Source organism: Centroberyx affinis, unplaced genomic scaffold (assembly GCF_046629955.1).
Source record: "Centroberyx affinis isolate AG114_WGS23_722 - 3 ecotype Tasmania unplaced genomic scaffold, CSIRO-AGI_Caff_v1 ptg000390l_1, whole genome shotgun sequence".
NCBI lineage: Eukaryota > Metazoa > Chordata > Actinopteri > Beryciformes > Berycidae > Centroberyx > Centroberyx affinis.
In genome coordinates this window covers 286,690-304,363 of record NW_027279058.1, presented here as the reverse complement: position 1 = coordinate 304,363, position 17,674 = coordinate 286,690, and the positions used below count along the sequence as shown (strand labels likewise).

The following is a 17,674-nucleotide window of genomic DNA, read 5'->3' as shown; positions in this document are numbered from 1 at the left end:
CGGGTCTGCCCGTTGTCCCCCGGCCTGCGATTGTTTGTGCGAGAGCCAGAGTAAATGGGTTTTCGTGTGAGATGATCGCCTCACTTTCTAAAGGGAGTTTGCTGGATGATGTTCTTCATGGGGGCTTTAATGAGGTAACGTTAACCCAACGTTACTAATGTTGAAGTTTGATAACTACAAGACTAGCTTAGAGCCAGCGTTAATTTAGCAAGCCGAAGACAGCCAGTTACAGTTGCCATTAGCCAACCAGTCAAGCTACACAATAAAGTCCCTTAGGTTGGTAAAAACAATTCTGCAATTTAGCCCGCTATCTTTGCTAACGTCAGCTGGCTAACGTTAACGTAGTTTACTGTAGTAGACCATGTAACTGTGAATTAATTATTTCCATAGGCAACTGACGGCGTCTGAAACGATATTACGTTAAACATTTAACTACTGACAGGCAATTAAGGTAATTAACTAGTCAAAATCACTAAAAGCCACACACTCCAAAGTTCATTCTAAAATAATTAGTAGTTTTTCCTCTGTTTGCCATTTGAGTTATGTTCAAAATGGGGTGCGTTCTTTGTAAGGTATCCCGGACGACGGGCCGTCACGTGACCGAACCGGTAAAGGTGGAGCGAACCGTGTGAAATGTACAGACGGGACGTCTAAACTGAATGTTTAGGCAGTCCGATTGGAGGTTAATGAATCCAGTTATTTGATTCATCTTCACAAAAAGGAGAATTTCATAGTCAACAGAACAATAGGCATCAACTGCCCCCCTCCCCTGTCCTAACATGATAAACAAAGGAACTCATTTATTATGCCATGAACCCCCATGCATATGTCTATCCCTACTTTAAGCATTGTGTGTGTGTGTGTGTGTGTGTGTGTGTGTGTTGTGTGTGTGTGTGTGTGTGTGTGTGTGTGTGTGTGTGCATGTGTGCTTGTGCGTGTTTGTCTGGTTTATACATTACAGCAGCAGCTGGCAGCGTATGTCTCCTGGGTGAACTCTCAGCTGAAGAGGAAACCAGGACTGAAGCCTATCACTGACCTCAGGCGTGATCTACAGGATGGGGTAGTACTTACACTCCTCATAGAGATAGTTGGTGAGTACACACACACACACACACACACACACACACACACACAAATGGGTCAAAAGATTTATAGCTGTACGTACCTTGGTTTTGGGGTCACAGCTGAGCATGGTGCAATCACATTGGAGTAAAGCTTACAGCAATGCAGGTCCTGCCTTTGTGAACTAGCTGCAAACGCCTAATTCTATCTATCTATCTGTCTGTCTGTCTGTCTGTCTGTCTGTCTGTCTGAATGAAAAACAATGAATAACAACAGAACTTCATTATATTATCACAACTGACATTAACCTTCTTCTTACAAATCAACAGCATGGCTGACAACGTATCACACAGATCTAGATTTAGCCAATTGATTCACGTATAGAATACCACCCATATGTAACATAGAATACAGAGTTATATACAAATTTCAGGAAGCTTCCTATAAGCACCAACATAACCGCACAGGGGTCCCTTCTGTACACACAGTAGGGCAGTCAGGCCAAAATCAATCTAGATGATGACAGTATACCAATTCAAGAATTAAAAAAATTTAACATAATTTAGACTTGATGGAAGTGGAGTGAATCCATTTCCTCATTCAAACCATCATGAAGTTTGAATTTCATACAGCTTTCCTTCTAGTTAAGCCTCTTTTCAAGATCACCCGTCCTGACTGAAGCAGGGACTTGTCTGTGCCCATAGCGTGGAGGTTGGAAGGTGTAGTGACTTGTGTCATTGGATAATCTTCATCACTTGCATGAATGGCAGCCTTGTGTTCAGCTAGGTGTTCTGTAGGCGTCTCTTGTTTGAACCAAAGTAGAATAGCTTACAATCTAAGCATTCCAGTCTGGAAATGATGAGTGTTACTTCAATTTATACAATGTTAGACTTGGTATAAAGTTGGAGTAGAAAGGTACATATCAAAAACTGCTCTCGATTAGGAATTCAGGTATGAACAGCCTAATTTTCACAAGTAATAGTCATTTCTAGTAAGTAATAGCTAGTGATTTGAAAAACTACTACTGCTAAAAGCTAAACCACTTGCTTGGTTTCTCTGTTGGTATTTTCATAATATGAAATTGCCATGTTAAATGATCACTGAATACACTACTGAAAATCATATTTATGCACACTATAACATCACCTGGCTACAGCGAGTCAGCTGTATGCAGCCAGACTGAGAGTTAGTAGCTACAATAACTAGCAGCAGCCTCCTTCACTAGCTTGTAATAGCAGCCAGCTTAACTGCAGCTTGATGTCAGCTTCATGTGCCAAATTCTCAGTATGTTAACTCCCTGAATCTGAACCATGACCCCAAACTGAGTTGTGGAGAGTTTCATTAACCCTTTCTCCACAACTAATCTGTTTTGGTCACAGTAACCACAGAAATGTGTATTGGCACCACATTGTTCTCATTGTTCTGTGTTGCACTAGTTTTTTTCTGTTGCTCTTTGCAGAATGTTTTGCTCTCACCAAAACGCTACTTTTTCAAATGCTGTTTAATTGACATTTAAATTTGGGTGACGATCAAACTGCAATTTGAATTCATTCATGGATGATTACATTGTTATAATATGTATCATCTATTTGCACTTGAACTAGTGAGTAACTAGTGAGCAAGTCTTGACTGAGATGCTTATATTACATGTTTATAAATCATGTCTCAAGTTTCAATAAGGACTAGCTGAGAGATTCTACTTTCAAAATTGCCTCTAATAAAAAGTGAAAATGGACCCTAGATGCTCAAAATGATTTGTTGAGGCTGTGGCCCAAAATTATCCTGTGTCTCAGTCGTATGGATTGCAGCACATGTGAATTCCCATATTCATTGTTAGTCCCCCACAAAAATGTCAGGTAGATGTGAAAAATCTCTTCACCCAAAAACCCCAAATGTTTTTTTTCAGGCTGTAGCAAAAAACAGGATACCGCAGTGTGTGTCTTGGTTTGTCGCAGCACGTCACATATTTCAAAGTCGACATGCTGTGGTATTCCCTTTGTAAGAATTACCGGAAAGTGAAAGTGTGCACAGTAGAGTCACTTTGTTCATGTAAATCTGCCATAGCACATAACGAATATCCATTCTCTTCTTGTTAAATGCAATGGTATAGATAATATTATGAAGATCAGAATCAAAATCTAATATTTTATAGACCACAGGCTAAGCATTTGTAGCATCTGCATTTTCCCACTGCTGCAGTTGTAGGCAAACCATTTCACTACTAAACTAGTCAGTTTTTAACTTAATTTACCTATTATCCCTTTTTCTTGGATGATAATTGACACACACATATTGAGAGAAGTACAAAATTGTACTGGTTGTTCATACCCAGTATCTTTTGATACATGCAGCCTGAACCTCAGTCTGCACCTTTAAGTGCAATGTTCCACTATAAATTAAATTTGAAAACATCAAGTTGCACATTGAAGGTAATCAGTGTTTTTGGTGCAGGTTATTTTATTGCCATATTCTAAGTGGAAAATAATTTACACAGTTGACATAATAGAACCCATCAGAAGCCTATAATATTTTCAATAACTATATTGAATTTTGTTAAGTTGAAGATAGTTGCTTCACAGTAGTACCAACCTGACGGGGTCATAACGGTTTTGAGGTTTAACATGAAATTAAGCCCCCAACACACACACACACTGTATATACACTGACTGCCATTCAGGCTATTACATGGTACTGTTATAAAAAATGTTGAAATGTAATTTGGTTTCAGTTGTACCTCAAACATAATGTTCCAGTGCTAATAGCAATAACTGTTGTTAAGGCCTAAGCAGTAGCTGTGCAGTTTAACATCTGCAAATATGTTTCTTTTCTTCTTCCTTCAAATCTCATTCATTTTGACAGCTGGGGAAGTGCTGGACGGAGTGTATTTGGTTCCGCAGAGCAGAGAGGAGAGCAGGACGAATGTGGAGCGAGTCCTGCAGTTCATTTCCTCCAGACACATACGCATGCCACACATATCCGCAAGAGGTACAACTAGAAAAATCTCTCTCACTCTGTATCTTTCTCGTTCTCTTTCCCTTCCTCTTAAGAACAGACGCTCCTAACCTTTTGTGGCTGCTGACCCACTTGAAGATTTTAGTGATCCTAGGGTTTAAAGCACATGAAAATTCTGTGTTAACATTGTAACAGTTACACATTGCTCCAAGTGCATGACACTATCTAATTCTCAACGTAACATCTAGGCATGATAGCTTTGTATAAGCTAGTTAAATGGTGCGGCATTCACACTAGATTCTTGCAGTGCAAAATCCTTTGGGGTAGTTTCCATTCCAAAGAAGCTGTTTTTATTTCAGCCATTGTAGTTTGACGAGGAATTTTACTTTGGACCCCACTTTTATTTCATGAGACCCCACTTAGGGTCCTGAGACCAAGGTTTGAAAACGCCTGCTGTAGAACGTAACACAAAATGCTTCTTTAGAGGCAGTGCGTGGTAGTAACATACATGGTTCTGTTCAGTAAATTATAGAGAAGGATGTGTTCTTCTTCTGCAGACATCGTAGACGGTAATCTGAAATCTGTGATGAGGATAATTCTGGCACTGGCTGCCCACTTCAAACCATCGGCCAATCACAGGGCTGCCTCTGGAAGTGGGAGGAGCTTGACCAGAGGCTCTGCCAATCACAACCCTCTCTCTGCCGTTGCGCTAGCACAAGGCGCTGCTGCTGCACTGGCATCAGCACGGCTTGATGCCTCACAACCTGCCCGCCCCACACACCTCCGCAGGTAGGCAGACTGCTAACACAAACATACACACAAACACAAACCCCCATCTTATCTCTGATAGGGCAAGAAGGTTTAATCTTTATGCTATAAGGCAGGGTTGGGTGACTTGGGTCAATTCATTTTTTGTCATTTAAGTATTTATTAATTTTCTTTCAAACATTACACACACGTGTGATTTGTAAATATGACATTGCAAACATTGTACAATCAGACATTCAAAATGAAACAAAACAAAAAACAAGAGTAACGGAAAGACAGTCATTTAGAACATTCAAAGACAGCACCTATATTAATACATCGTACAGTTCCAACCGTAATGATATCTAGCCTCTAATTTTCTCATAGCCCTTTAAAATAGTAAGCCCTTAATGTACAGGAGGTAATGCTCCCAGACCTGCTTAAATTTCCCTTGCATATCGTTGACTTGGGTCAATTCATGAATTAATTAATCAATTCCAGTTCAACTGAGGAATTGTGATTGGAATTTGAAAAAACCTACAGGAAACAGAACTGGAATTGAATTGGAATTTCAGGAAGTTGAATTGAATTCAATGAAATTCTGTGAAATTCCATATTTATTTATTTATTTTTTACCACATGGTGTAATCTCAGATACTTCAATACTGAATATCATAAAATTTTAAAAGGAGCTTTCAGGTGGTATTTGATGCATATCATGTTATCATAATACATACATTATGGTTGAATGTATTTGATCTGTTTATTTGATTTATTTGATTCATAATGTCTGAACCACCTCTCTTAAAAGTGTAACTTCATGGAATTTAAAGGAATTAAATTGTTCCTATCATTCCAATTCAATTCCAATGTTTCCTTAGAGCTGGGTGCAATTCCAATTCCAATTCCAGGAACTGAATTGGAATTTACCATGCATTCTCAATTCAATTCATGAATGGCCCCAACCCTGCTGTAAGGGATAGTCAATCATTTCTCCTGCAAATTTACAGTTAGATATAGAGCACAAGGTCTTCATGTGTAGTCTTTGCTGATCCCTGCTGGACAGATACACAGGACTGCTGCACCCACAAAGCATTAAATAAAAGATTTATGTGTGTACATATCTGATATTACAGCTGTATGTCAGTTACTATTGATGAATGAATACCCTCTGCTTTGTTCCTCTTCCTCCAGTGGATGGGGGTTGGATGAAGACAGGGTGGTGTGTGTGCGTGCGCTGGTTGAGCAATACGAGAGAGGAGCTCCAGATGAGCCAGACACTCAGCCCAGCAGGTAATATGCTTTTACACAAACTCACATGTGTCATAATAGTCACAAAATCAGGTCTTGACTCACAAATGTTCCCCAACAAATGCACTTAAATCTGCTTCACTCTGTGCAGAAACAAAACAGTGCACCTCATGTTCCTGGAAACACTGTGGTGGACTTTTTTGATGATGCACATAGGGTGCAACTTAGCCCTTTACTTAAACATATAATTTGTTTTACATGTGTTACTTTCTGTGCATTTGAAATGGAAGAATGGGCAGATAGAATTCAGATGAAACTCACATTTTCACAGGTTTGGTCGTATGCCAGGCTCATGGATGAACTGCTTGTAGCATTGGTGACACCCTAACATTTACAAATTGCAACCTGAAGGACAAGGATAGGGTGCAAGCCCCCATACATTTTCAGAACCTCAAAGAAGTGGTTGTAAAATCTGTTGTGCCGCTCTGAGGGTGTCACTACTCCACTGCTGTTGTAAGACATGGCAGAGGTCTGTGCTCTACTGAGCACTTTTTCTAGTTATATAGTTTGCCTGTTCGAGTCAAATGACTCTTGCTTCCACTCCCCAGCTACAATATAATCTGAATTCTGCCTGTGTTATTGTTATGTAAACTAATTACCCATCATCTTCTATTTGTAACACCTACTTCTCCACACTTGAGAAATAGTAGGTTATATTATCTGATTTGTTTGTGTGTGTGTGTGCGTGTGTTTGTATGTGGTTCTGTCACTGCCTGACAAAGCATGTGATTTAGGCCTTTCAGTACCCCAAAGTATAGTACACCCTGCTCTGTGTGTGTGTGTGTGTGTATGGGTGTGTGTGTGTGTGTGTGTGTGTGTGTGTGTGTGTGTGTGTGTGTGTGTGCGTGCGCACGTCTGGCAGTTGGAAGACTTCAGGGCAATAGAGAAAACATCATAGAGGGGGATGATAGAGGAGAGAAATAATCAGTCTTTATATCGCCTCCAATCACATGTTTGGTTTGAGGTCTGTTATGTTCTTGACCGTGACTGTGTGTGTGTGTGTGTGTGTGTGTGTGTGTGTGTGTGTGTGTGTGTGTGTGTGTGTGTGTGCGTTGAGAACGAGCAGTGTGACAATACGTTTTAGTTTTGAGATAGGGATAGTAGGATAGGATTAGTTGAGATGTAACGATTTGAAACTTGGACACTGTCAAGCAACACTTAGATAGCAAAATGACATGAGAGATGCTAAGCAGTGTGTGCTGCTGTAGTTGTCATGGTAACAGTCTGTAGCTGAAGGGGGGACTGGGTGTGTCAGTGAGGAGAAACGAACTCTCATGAGTTTGTTGAGATGCTGATGCCAAAGACCCACATGCAGGGAGGAGCTTAGACTCCTGGGAAGTAATATGCACAGTTTAAGCCAACGGTAACTCACTATGGGGGGAACGCAGATTAAATGGTAAGACCAGACAATTTTTGTGAGTGAGTGAGTGAGTGAGTGAGTGAGTGAGTGTGTTTATGCTTCTTTTACTGTAACTGTATTCTACATTGCTGAAATAAGATGTGAAATGAGAGAAAATCAGGTGTAGCGCTTCTGCACAATTTGTAAACGCTTAGATTTGCAATGGCAGGCAAGGATTTGGGGGAAGAATGAGAAAGTATGTTTTGTCTTTCTTTTTCTCACTCACAACACGTTCTCTCTGTTGAAATTCAAATTAGAATTTAAACAAAAGAAACATTAGTCATGTCTCAAGGCCACAGCTCTGCTCAAATAGACACTGTATGTTTAGAGCAGTTTCCATTTGTACACGGTCTCTGAAAACAAGGTCACTTTGACTTTCACAGATGTCTGTGCTCTCCGTCACCATGGAGACCACAGAGAGAGCTTCAAAGGGAAATACATTCAGAGCGATTCAGAGTTTTTGTTTACTACCTACAAATATTTACCTATATATGTACTACCTGTAAATGTATACGTCAGGTTTATCAATCACCCTGTCTATAGCTTTTCAAGTAGTTATTACATATTTTGAGCATATTGTAGTTGCACAGTGTGTGTACGTGTGTGTGTGTGTGTGTGTGTGTGTGTAAGTTCTCTGGAATAAGGTGATTAATCAGTGTTTTGTCCCGCCCAAGCCTCAGCTCCATCAGCCCTCTTTCATCCCCAAGAGCGCCCCCTAGCAGCCACTCAGGGGACAGACAGCAGGAAGATGACCAGCAACAGCAGAGCAGTGGTGAGTTCAGTGAACTCACAAACCAACATGGGGTTTGATTGGAAAAACTCAACATTTATTGATTGACATGTATAAGACTAAGTTTGTGTGTGTGTGTGCGTGTGTGTGTGTGTGTGTGTGTGTGTGTGTAGAGTCATCTCATGTTGTAGTGAAGACCGTGTGGGAGGATTCTCTCAGTGAAGATTTGGAGCAGGAGATGCAGGAGACACGTAAAATGGTGTCTGCTTTACAGGTACATGCAGCTTTCTCATATAGTTGCATGTAGTGATTTCTTTTTTCTTTTGCGACCCCAGGAATGCTTTGCATAAATGAACCATGAATACCACAGTGTGCTTGAAGCAGTTTTAAATAGCATGCAATGAAATGTAGAAAAGAAACAATTTAGCCCCAAATGTTGCCGAAATAAAATAAGGGGGCTGAATACTTTACTGAAGACTTTTGTCATTATTAAATTATAAATGATAAACCATAAAATAGATAAAAAGTCTAGATGGTAGAATGCACAAATGTCATGCTCATTAAACCCGGTGCACACTCACACTACATAGCCTAGATCAAATAAGCTACAAGCTACAGCCTTAATAGATCAGAGAACAGAGCTTTCTGAACATAACTGCTTCACTCCAAATTACAAACTGGTGTCACATGTTTTGCCCTGTGTGTTTTCAAGGCTCTGCTGCTGCATGGGTCGCTGCCTGAGGATGAGCAGGACCCGTCTCTGAGTCTGGAGGAAGGCAATGCTGAGCAGCAACTGGTACTGACATTCTCTCCCTTCTATTTTCTGTTTCTTTCTGTTTTTCCTCAATCCCCATGTCATTTTCTTTCTTTCTCTGCCTGCTCTCTCTCTCCATCACTCTGTTTCACCAGCTCTTTGTGTTCGGTGGCAGATCACATTTCTTTTTCTCAGCTCCGTGTGTGTGTGTGTGTGTGTGTGTGTGTGTGTGTGTGTGTGTGTGTGTGTGATCACATGCTTATGTGTGTAGCAGAGGGTGACACGGATATCAGTTTCTCTTCTTTTATTCTGTCAGTCCACTGTGGTTCTCACACACATCCCTCGTTTCTCTCCCTCTTTTTTTCCAGGTAGTCATTCGCAGTCGGTTAGACCAGAGTATGGAGGAGGCTCAGGAGCTGAAGGTAAATATGTGTATCAGTTATTGTTTCAAATATTCAGTATCTCTTGTGTTATGCTTCATTTGGTGGTATAAAGGACACTTCTACCACTTCATTTGGTGGTACAGAGGGTGCATGTTGCTGGGAGAGTAAGCTTTTGGGACATGCTCTGTGATTAATATTTAATTCAAAGTGTATTGTCTGCTGGTTGCTTTAGAGGGAACTGTTGCGCTGTAAGCAGGAGATGAGAAACCTGCAGGGAGTCAAGGTAAGATGCACACACAGATTCAGCCAATTCATCTTTTACATGCAATACAAACCTATTTTATTATTCAGTTGAATAGAAAACAGGTTCTTGGCTGTCTGTCATGTTCTGCTTGTCTGTCTGTCTGTGTATGTGCAGGAGGCCCAGCAGCAGAGGCTTTGTACCCAGGAGGCCTCGATACTGCAGATGAAGCAAGAGCTGCTCAGAGCCGGCATGACCAAGGATGAACTCAACAACCAGAACGTATGACACAAACTGTACACACACTGACACTAACACTATAAATACATGCCGAGTCTCAAATACCAGTCTGTTTCTAATAAAGTGAAAGCAAAAGTGTCATATTTCAGTGAATAAGTGCTGGACTTTAATACACACTGGGTCAAAAACGGTTTCAACAATGAATGCTTTTCACTGTGGAAACAAATTAAGGCCAATGGACATTTCATGGTACATGCAGAAAGTTGATTATATTTTGTTTCACACATATTTTGAATGGACATTGCGTAGTCCCCTCTTCAATGAAATGTTCTTTTTGTGTATTGTAGGCAGAGCTGCAGTGGAAGCTGGAAGAATGTAATAGGCTGTGGGGTGAATGCAAGGTGAGACAATGTGGTGTTGTTACTTCCCAACCTTATGTTAAACAGCAGCTTTAAATCAGCATATAGATTTTGTACTAAATCATACGACCTAATTGGCCCCAACCTCTACCTCTCCCCTTACTGGTTGGCTGCAGAAGGAGATGGGACAGAAGGACAGACTACTGCAGCAACACAAACACAAACTTGAAGAAAGCCAAAAACAGCAGGTATGTCAGTTAGTTTTAAGATTTTATAAACAAGTTAAACAAACAGTAGTAGCTTGTTCCAGAGAATATAATGCTTATAAACTCTGCAATGTGTTGAAATCCAAGACCAAAGTTTAATCAAACTATAAACCATATACACATCTGAAATGCCCTTCACAGATTATTTGTAGTTTTGATACACAGTTACTTTCATTCAGTAGAACATATTTTAGCATAGCTGCAAATTTTGCTTGTTTCCTCCTTCGCTCATTCATAGACCAGTCACTTTAAAAGTGAACTGAAGAATGGATAAGCCAGGTTGTAATATAAACCATGTCTTTGGATCTAGAGAGCTGATGTGCTATCAATGTGTATTTTGATGGCTAGTTGTGTGTCTCTTTGTCAGGGTGAATTGAAAAGAGAGTTAGAGCATAAAAACAGCATGCTGCAGGAGCTGATGGGTCGGGATCTGCAGCAGGTAATGTGGTATTTCTCTACTGACTCTCCTCTGCTCTACCATTCCTGTCTGCAATAGGCAGTCATGAATGCAAAACAACAGTACATTACCAAAGTGACACTCTTCATGCTGTGTTTTTTCAGATTCCTACCAACACTGAAAACAATGGATATTCTCACTCCGGAAATGCAGCTCCCTCAGTATCAGGGGTAAGTGCTGTCTGTGCTGAACTCATTGGGCCTGGCTGTAGCAGGAACACAATGCTGTGTTTATTAGTGTGCTCACTCAAAGCATCACACCTCTTTTCTCTTGCATGCCATAATAATAGACATGCCATAATGATAGTACGTGCTCGTTGAATCCATTGGCTTCCAACATATTGATAACTGTCTTTAGGCTTGTGCTACGAATTATATTTATATTGCAAAATGATAGATGAAATATGGTAAGCTTGTTGAAGGTGCAGGGGCTTATGATAATACAGTTTTTGCTCTATTTTACAAAATGAAATCCAGTCACTGCCATTATACTAATAAATCTGTAGATTAACTAGCCTTGTGAACAATGGGACAGGTGCAGCATACTTCTTCATCCTTCTTCATACTTCATCTGTGTGATTATATGCTTACTCATCCTAAACATATACACAATATATATTCAAATACAAGCAACCTCTGCACAACACTGTCAAGGGTTTTGGCAAGAACACTGGTCCTGTTTGACACTGATTTTGTGTGCTTTGTGTGTTTTTTATGCTCTGTTAGCAGGCGGAGGAGGTGCAGCTGCTCAGAGATTCACTCAGGAGTTTGAGGAACAACTTCAGAGAGCACGACCCACAGCACCACACACTGGACACCCTGGAGCAGGGCATAGCGTCGCTCATAGACAGGCTGCATGTTCTACATACATACCGGGTACACACACAATCATTCACACACCTCACACCAACGAACTAGTTGTTTCTCTGTCGAAAAGTGGAAATTTTGTCTCTGGTTCAAACTGAAACAAACTGAGTAAAAGATAGGAACTCTGGTGCTTCGGCCCCTCTGTGGGTCAGCGGTCTGGAGCCAAAACTACATGCATATGTAGGGTTTACAAGTCCTACCCTCCCTATTGCTCTACATTACTGGCTAATAAACAGGAAATACCCAAAATATTCCCAAAGTAGGGTCAGGGAACCTCCAGCAACTGTTGAGGGTGTTTCAGGTTGTCCCTGGCAAAATGAGGAATAGTTTAATTTTACTTCACTTTCATTAACAAGACAATGGGCACAGTGAGAGAATACAAAAGGATAATTGTTTTGATCACCTACAGTATAGAGACAAACAATTACATTATCCTACACTAAATCATAACTACTACAAAATCGTCTCATATACCCCATATGTGTCCTTAAGGACACTTTATCAAATGAGGGGCCGTGGTCTAATGCATACTGTATCTCTTCCTTGACATGAAAAAGTTTGGGAACCCCTGATCTAACACAAAGATCAAACTAAACATTTATCCAAATACTGCAGGGAAGGGGGAAGTCTCCAAGACGCAAAGCCACACACACAGACCCTGACTCCTGGCCTCGCACAAGTAAGATTTTCCTGTCTCACACACACACATACACCCATACATACACACATTTTGTGGTTTTACTGACTCTTTCCTGTTGTTTATTACAGAGGTTTCTCATTCCCATAGCAGTCCTTCTGCCTCTACTAAAATCCTTTATTTCACCGGCCAATCCCCAACGCCTTCCATGATCAACATACCGAAGAGGTTAGTGTGTGTGTATCTTGATGTCTTTTTTCTTTCCGAAATGTATCTTTGTGTTTATGCTTAGGGTAGTTGAAGACCAAATGTTGAAAAAAAATAGACAGAAATGTAGCCGCAAGCGGCCATGAAAGGGGTTTTCTGAACGGTACTGATGTCACGAAAAAGTGTCAGTGGTTCCGAGGACATCGTCCAAATATATCCCTTGATATATCTGCCAAGTTTCGCGATCATTGAACAAATGGGTGTGGAGTTACAGACGTTTTTGTGTTAGGCCACGCCCATTTTTTGCGTTTGCGGCGCCCCCTTTTGGTCGAATTGCACAAAATTAGAAATGCCATTCCAGATGAGGCTGAGAAGTTTGGGACGATTATGCGAATGGGCTGTGATTTACCGGCTGTTACATGGTTATTACACCATAGGCCCCGCCCACTTTCACCAATGATGACAAAACTTCTGATTTTGACTAGTACAGCCTCCCTGAACATGTGTACCAAATTTCACACAATTTCGTCATCTGGATTGGGAGATACAGTTTTTTGGCATTTGTGGCGCCCCCTACTGTTCAAGCTTAAAACAGCTTTGCACACATGATCATTGATAATATCTGAACAAGTTCACCAAGTTTCGTGATGGTTGGGCAATCGGTCATGAAGTTATAGCAATTTAGCTGACATGCCACGCCCTCTCACAAATTTAAAAATGTACATTTTCAAAACTAAAGTAGACATCAAAAATCCAAAGAAAACTTGTAGAGCTAGGTCCAGAGATGCTACTGATCGTTTTTTGGTGGTGATCGGTCAAACGGTGTAGGAGGAGATGTTAAAAATATGTTTTTCAAAACTTTCAAAATATCTCAAAAACTTTCCAGGCGGACCTTGGGGGTCCAAATTGCAAGTTAGGGCACCTGCATATGTGTACCGAGTTTCGTCAAAATCGGACAAATGGTGTAGGAGTTATGGCCTAGTAAAACCTTTAATTATAGCGCCCCCTTCAGGTCGATTGGGTAAATATTTCTTGACCTAGTAATGATTACCAATATCTGTCATTGGGCTAAATTTCATGTTTCTGCGATGTAAATGTCAAAAGACCAAAATTCAAAATGTCAAAGTATCTGTTTAACATGATGTTATACAGGCTGGGTGAGGTGACTCTGAAGGATGTTAAGGCAGCTGTGGATCGAGAGGGAAACTACAGGTACCACTTCAAGGCCCTGGACCCTGAGTTTGGCACTGTGAAAGAAGAGGTAAGAGGAGGCTATGAAAATGGTAGTGGGTCGGTGATAGCAGAGTGACGGTAAAGTTGTTACACACTGGGACAAACTGTTAGTGTAGATGCAAGGGAGGGGTGAAGCAGGAGAGGGGAGCAGGAGTGCGGTCAATGAATTCTGGTCTTTTTTAGAGTGCATTTTAATTGCTTTGCACCCAATGTGACAGAATAGTCCTGCCGTGCCACAGTGTGTGACTTTATGCTTGTGAGCAGGTGTTCCTGGACGGGGCAATCGTTCCTGGATGGGAAGGAAAGATTGTGGCCTGGGTGGAAGAGGACCATGGTGAGGAAAGGTAACAACAAATACATTTCTCTCTCTCTCTCTCTGTCTCTCTCTCTCTCTCTCTCTCTCTCTCTCTCTCTCTCTCTCTCTCTGTCTATTCTCTCTTTTCTCTCTTTTTTTCTCTGTCTTTTTCTCACTGACTCTCTTTTACTGTCCCTTTCACTCTGTGTTCAGCAACTCATGATCCTTTTTGTCCCAGACCATTGTAGATTCAAGCTGAGGATCCCTGACAACCTTGTTTTTTTTTTGCTCCTGGTTACTCCGAGCCCAGAGGGACACTGGGACGAACTACTGAGAAAGGGTGACATGGACAGAAGGACAAGTGGACGCTTTTTGAGATTCGACTTCTTAGCAAGATAAGACTTGTCAGCAAGAGATTTGGGGTTGACCGGCCGGTACTAAACCCTGCAGTTAGCCCTACTCACTGTGAAGACAGTGTTAATCTATGACTGATGTCTAGAATATCTCAGTGCCTTACTAAGGAAATGCTATTTCCATGTGCGTATTTGTGAATACGCAAATTAGTTTGATGTTGTCCTTGTTCCCTAAAACCAGGATTACAATCAGTGACTACATTTATTTACAGGCTGTAACTTGATGATCAAAAACTGGACTGAGAGGTAGCTAGAAATGTTACTTTTGATTAACTGTTTAGAAAACCACCATAGCTTTGTAGTGTCAGTCAGATTGGGGGCAAATTGGGTTACTCTAGTGGTCCAGGCCAGAGGTTTTTATGAGGCACTGGAAGTCAGTTAATAAGTCTTCTGGTTTATTAGTCAGCTTTCAACATTCAGTGTCAATATTCACTGTCCTTGCAGCAATCTTGCTCTTCTTCCATCGTTCCTTTAAAGAGAAGAGAATACCACTGAATTTCAACTTTGAAATATATTGTTCTTTTGCCCTGGTACATTGAAATACATCCGTATTACTAAATATGCAGTATTATCTCCCATAGAAAAGAAAGATAAGAAAGGAAAGTTTGCTCTAGCCACAAAGCTATATAGTCACATTGATTAATAGGACCCCCCCACACACACACACACACTCACACACACACACACACACTCATACACACACACTCACACGCACACACACAAACACTAATTCTCAGTAATTTCCCCCTCAAAGGCACACAAGGCACACCATGCATTTTAATGAAAATAGTGTTACAAACTGCTGAACAAGTTCAGTAGTTGATGTAATTATTTTTCTGACGGGTGGGAATGATCAGATCTGTCATCATAGCCTACAGTAAAGTATTTCACAAAACGGAGCTCGTAGCATATTATGCAAAAAGAGTCTGACTGCGGCACTGACAGATATATTCTAACACAGATACTGCCCTGAAAAACCAGTGTCACCGCAGGCCAGCGAGGTGAGCCGAACAGTGACACTGAGTCTGTGTTTGTACTGCATATTTTTATTTTTAGAGTCTCTGTTCCTGTGCCACAGCATTCAAGAAATGCTCCCAGATAGTTTGAAAGTAACTGGACTGGCAGAGCTGCACATCTGTAAATATCAGTTGTAAATGAATGCAGCTAAACAAATGTTAGGCAAAATGGAGTCTGTAAATTCCAGTAAGGTGTAGCACAGCTGACCACTCGTCTGTCATGAGGGATGTAATGTATGCAACACAGTCTAATAATATAATAATAGAATTGATAGTCTTTATTTATTTAGCTCTTTTCAAAGCAAAGTTAGACAGTGTTTCACTACCAAGGAAAAACACAGCAATGACAAAAGTAAAAAAAAAAACAATATAGTGAACAATGAGGTAAAAATAGAAAAACTACATTAAAAAAATAGTCCCAGCCATAAATAACAGACAAGGTAACAAACGAATAGCCTTGCTGTGTGTCTTGTCTCCACACTTAGTGCTGCACAAAGTTTTACCACATTCCTGACAAATATATTGACAAATTCCAGCTTCTATTTCACACATCACATGTTGTCTTGGTATGTATGAAGTATGTATGATAGAGATAAAAAAAAGGTTCAGTTGGACGCACCTGACATGAGGAGGAGGACGGCTGCAAAAGACAGTGACCCAGGAGGAGCAGGAGATTTATTTATTGAGATTTATTGGTTAAGATTTGTTTTACTGAAAAACAAGACTGTGTTCTTGAGGAGAGAGACGTTAATGTAGTTCAACTCTCTGCCCAAGTAGCACACTACTGTGTCAACTGTGCGGCTTATGGCTACTGAAGAAAGTAAAATGTCAACAAACAAAACAAAACAAAAAACTGAATGTATATCAAACTGAGCAATTGAGAATTTAATCCAATTCGACCCAAGCCCATCAGATTTGGGTTTTAATGTCAAGCTGTAACACACACACACACGCACACACACAAATACACAACTTATCCAGACATCTCTCTCTCTCTCTCTCTCTCTCTCTCTCTCTCTCTCCCCCTCTCTAACACACACACACAATCCACTCAGACTGAGCTGCTGTCATTGCATTTAAATTATATACTGAAATTTTGTTGTTCATGTAGAGATGTGGATTATCAATACTGTTCTTTTGTTTTCTTCATGAAATTGTTTTGTACATTCTTGTTAAATATTTTCACCATGTGCTGTAAGATGTAAGAGAGAAGTTTGATTTGTATAAAGAGAGATTCATGTGAGGCGAAAATGCTTCTGCTCGCGTTTTAAGATTAAGTATGCTATGGATATGAATTTGGCACCAGAGATTTAAAGGATGACAGTAAGGATGTGAGACTCCTGGAATTACACACACTCCCAGTATTCATGGACATTTAGTGTGGAAGTCGGGTATATAAGGCAGATGGAAGTGTGTGTGTGTGTGTCACTTAAGATGGACGTTTCTCTTAAATGCCAGGAGAACAGTTAACTATTACTGTTATTATTAAAGCTGATCTACTTGATGCAGTAAACAGCTGTCAGTATTAAGACTGCAGACCCTTGAGATTCATACAGAATACGAACTGTAGGAGAGACTCAAACTGGTGGTCACACAGCTGGTTTTATCTCTCAGTCTAACCTGTCAAAATGTTTGCCTTCACTCACAAGCCAACAGAAATATGCATTACCTGTAAGTCAACACACATAAATGCCATAAAATTTACAGTTTGCCGGTGAGATGGTTATTTCCATGTGTTTTGTTCACTGAAATTTCTACAAAAATGTACTGTATATATTAGGAGAGTGGTCGTTATTGAATGTTGGAAAGACTTTGATATTATTGTGAAATAAAAACTTGAGTTTTTTAATAAAATGTCAATGTCACAATTTTTATGGTGGTTAGGGGGCAGTGGGGGAAATTTCCTCTTTAGTAGGATGACAGCTGTTGTGAAGAAGCTGTTGAGCTGTGCAGGTTAACTGACTATCCCTTAATGATAGGCCTAAATGATGAATGATGGACAGTGACAATGTCTTTGTGGCTGTCAATTTAACACTTATAAACAAATCGTCTTTGAATTTAACATATCACTTGACAACTTGTGAATATCTTGTACAATTCACATGC

General features: G+C 40.4%; 1 protein-coding gene across 1 annotated transcript; it reads left to right on the top strand.

Moving 5' to 3' along the window:
- Positions 1 to 6: 6 nt before the first annotated feature.
- On the top strand, positions 7 to 17,373 carry dixdc1b (DIX domain containing 1b). Its single transcript, XM_071516007.1, has 21 exons — positions 7 to 134; positions 962 to 1,091; positions 3,922 to 4,047; positions 4,572 to 4,803; positions 5,956 to 6,054; positions 8,146 to 8,243; positions 8,375 to 8,475; positions 8,914 to 8,997; positions 9,324 to 9,377; positions 9,571 to 9,621; positions 9,757 to 9,861; positions 10,167 to 10,220; positions 10,355 to 10,426; positions 10,812 to 10,883; positions 11,006 to 11,071; positions 11,627 to 11,776; positions 12,383 to 12,446; positions 12,536 to 12,632; positions 13,764 to 13,872; positions 14,109 to 14,188; positions 14,378 to 17,373. The coding sequence occupies exons 1-21, from the start codon at positions 72 to 74 to the stop codon at positions 14,385 to 14,387; spliced, it is 1,917 nt and encodes a 638-aa protein (XP_071372108.1). The 5' UTR covers positions 7 to 71; the 3' UTR covers positions 14,388 to 17,373.
- The last annotated feature ends 301 nt before the right edge of the window (positions 17,374 to 17,674 follow it).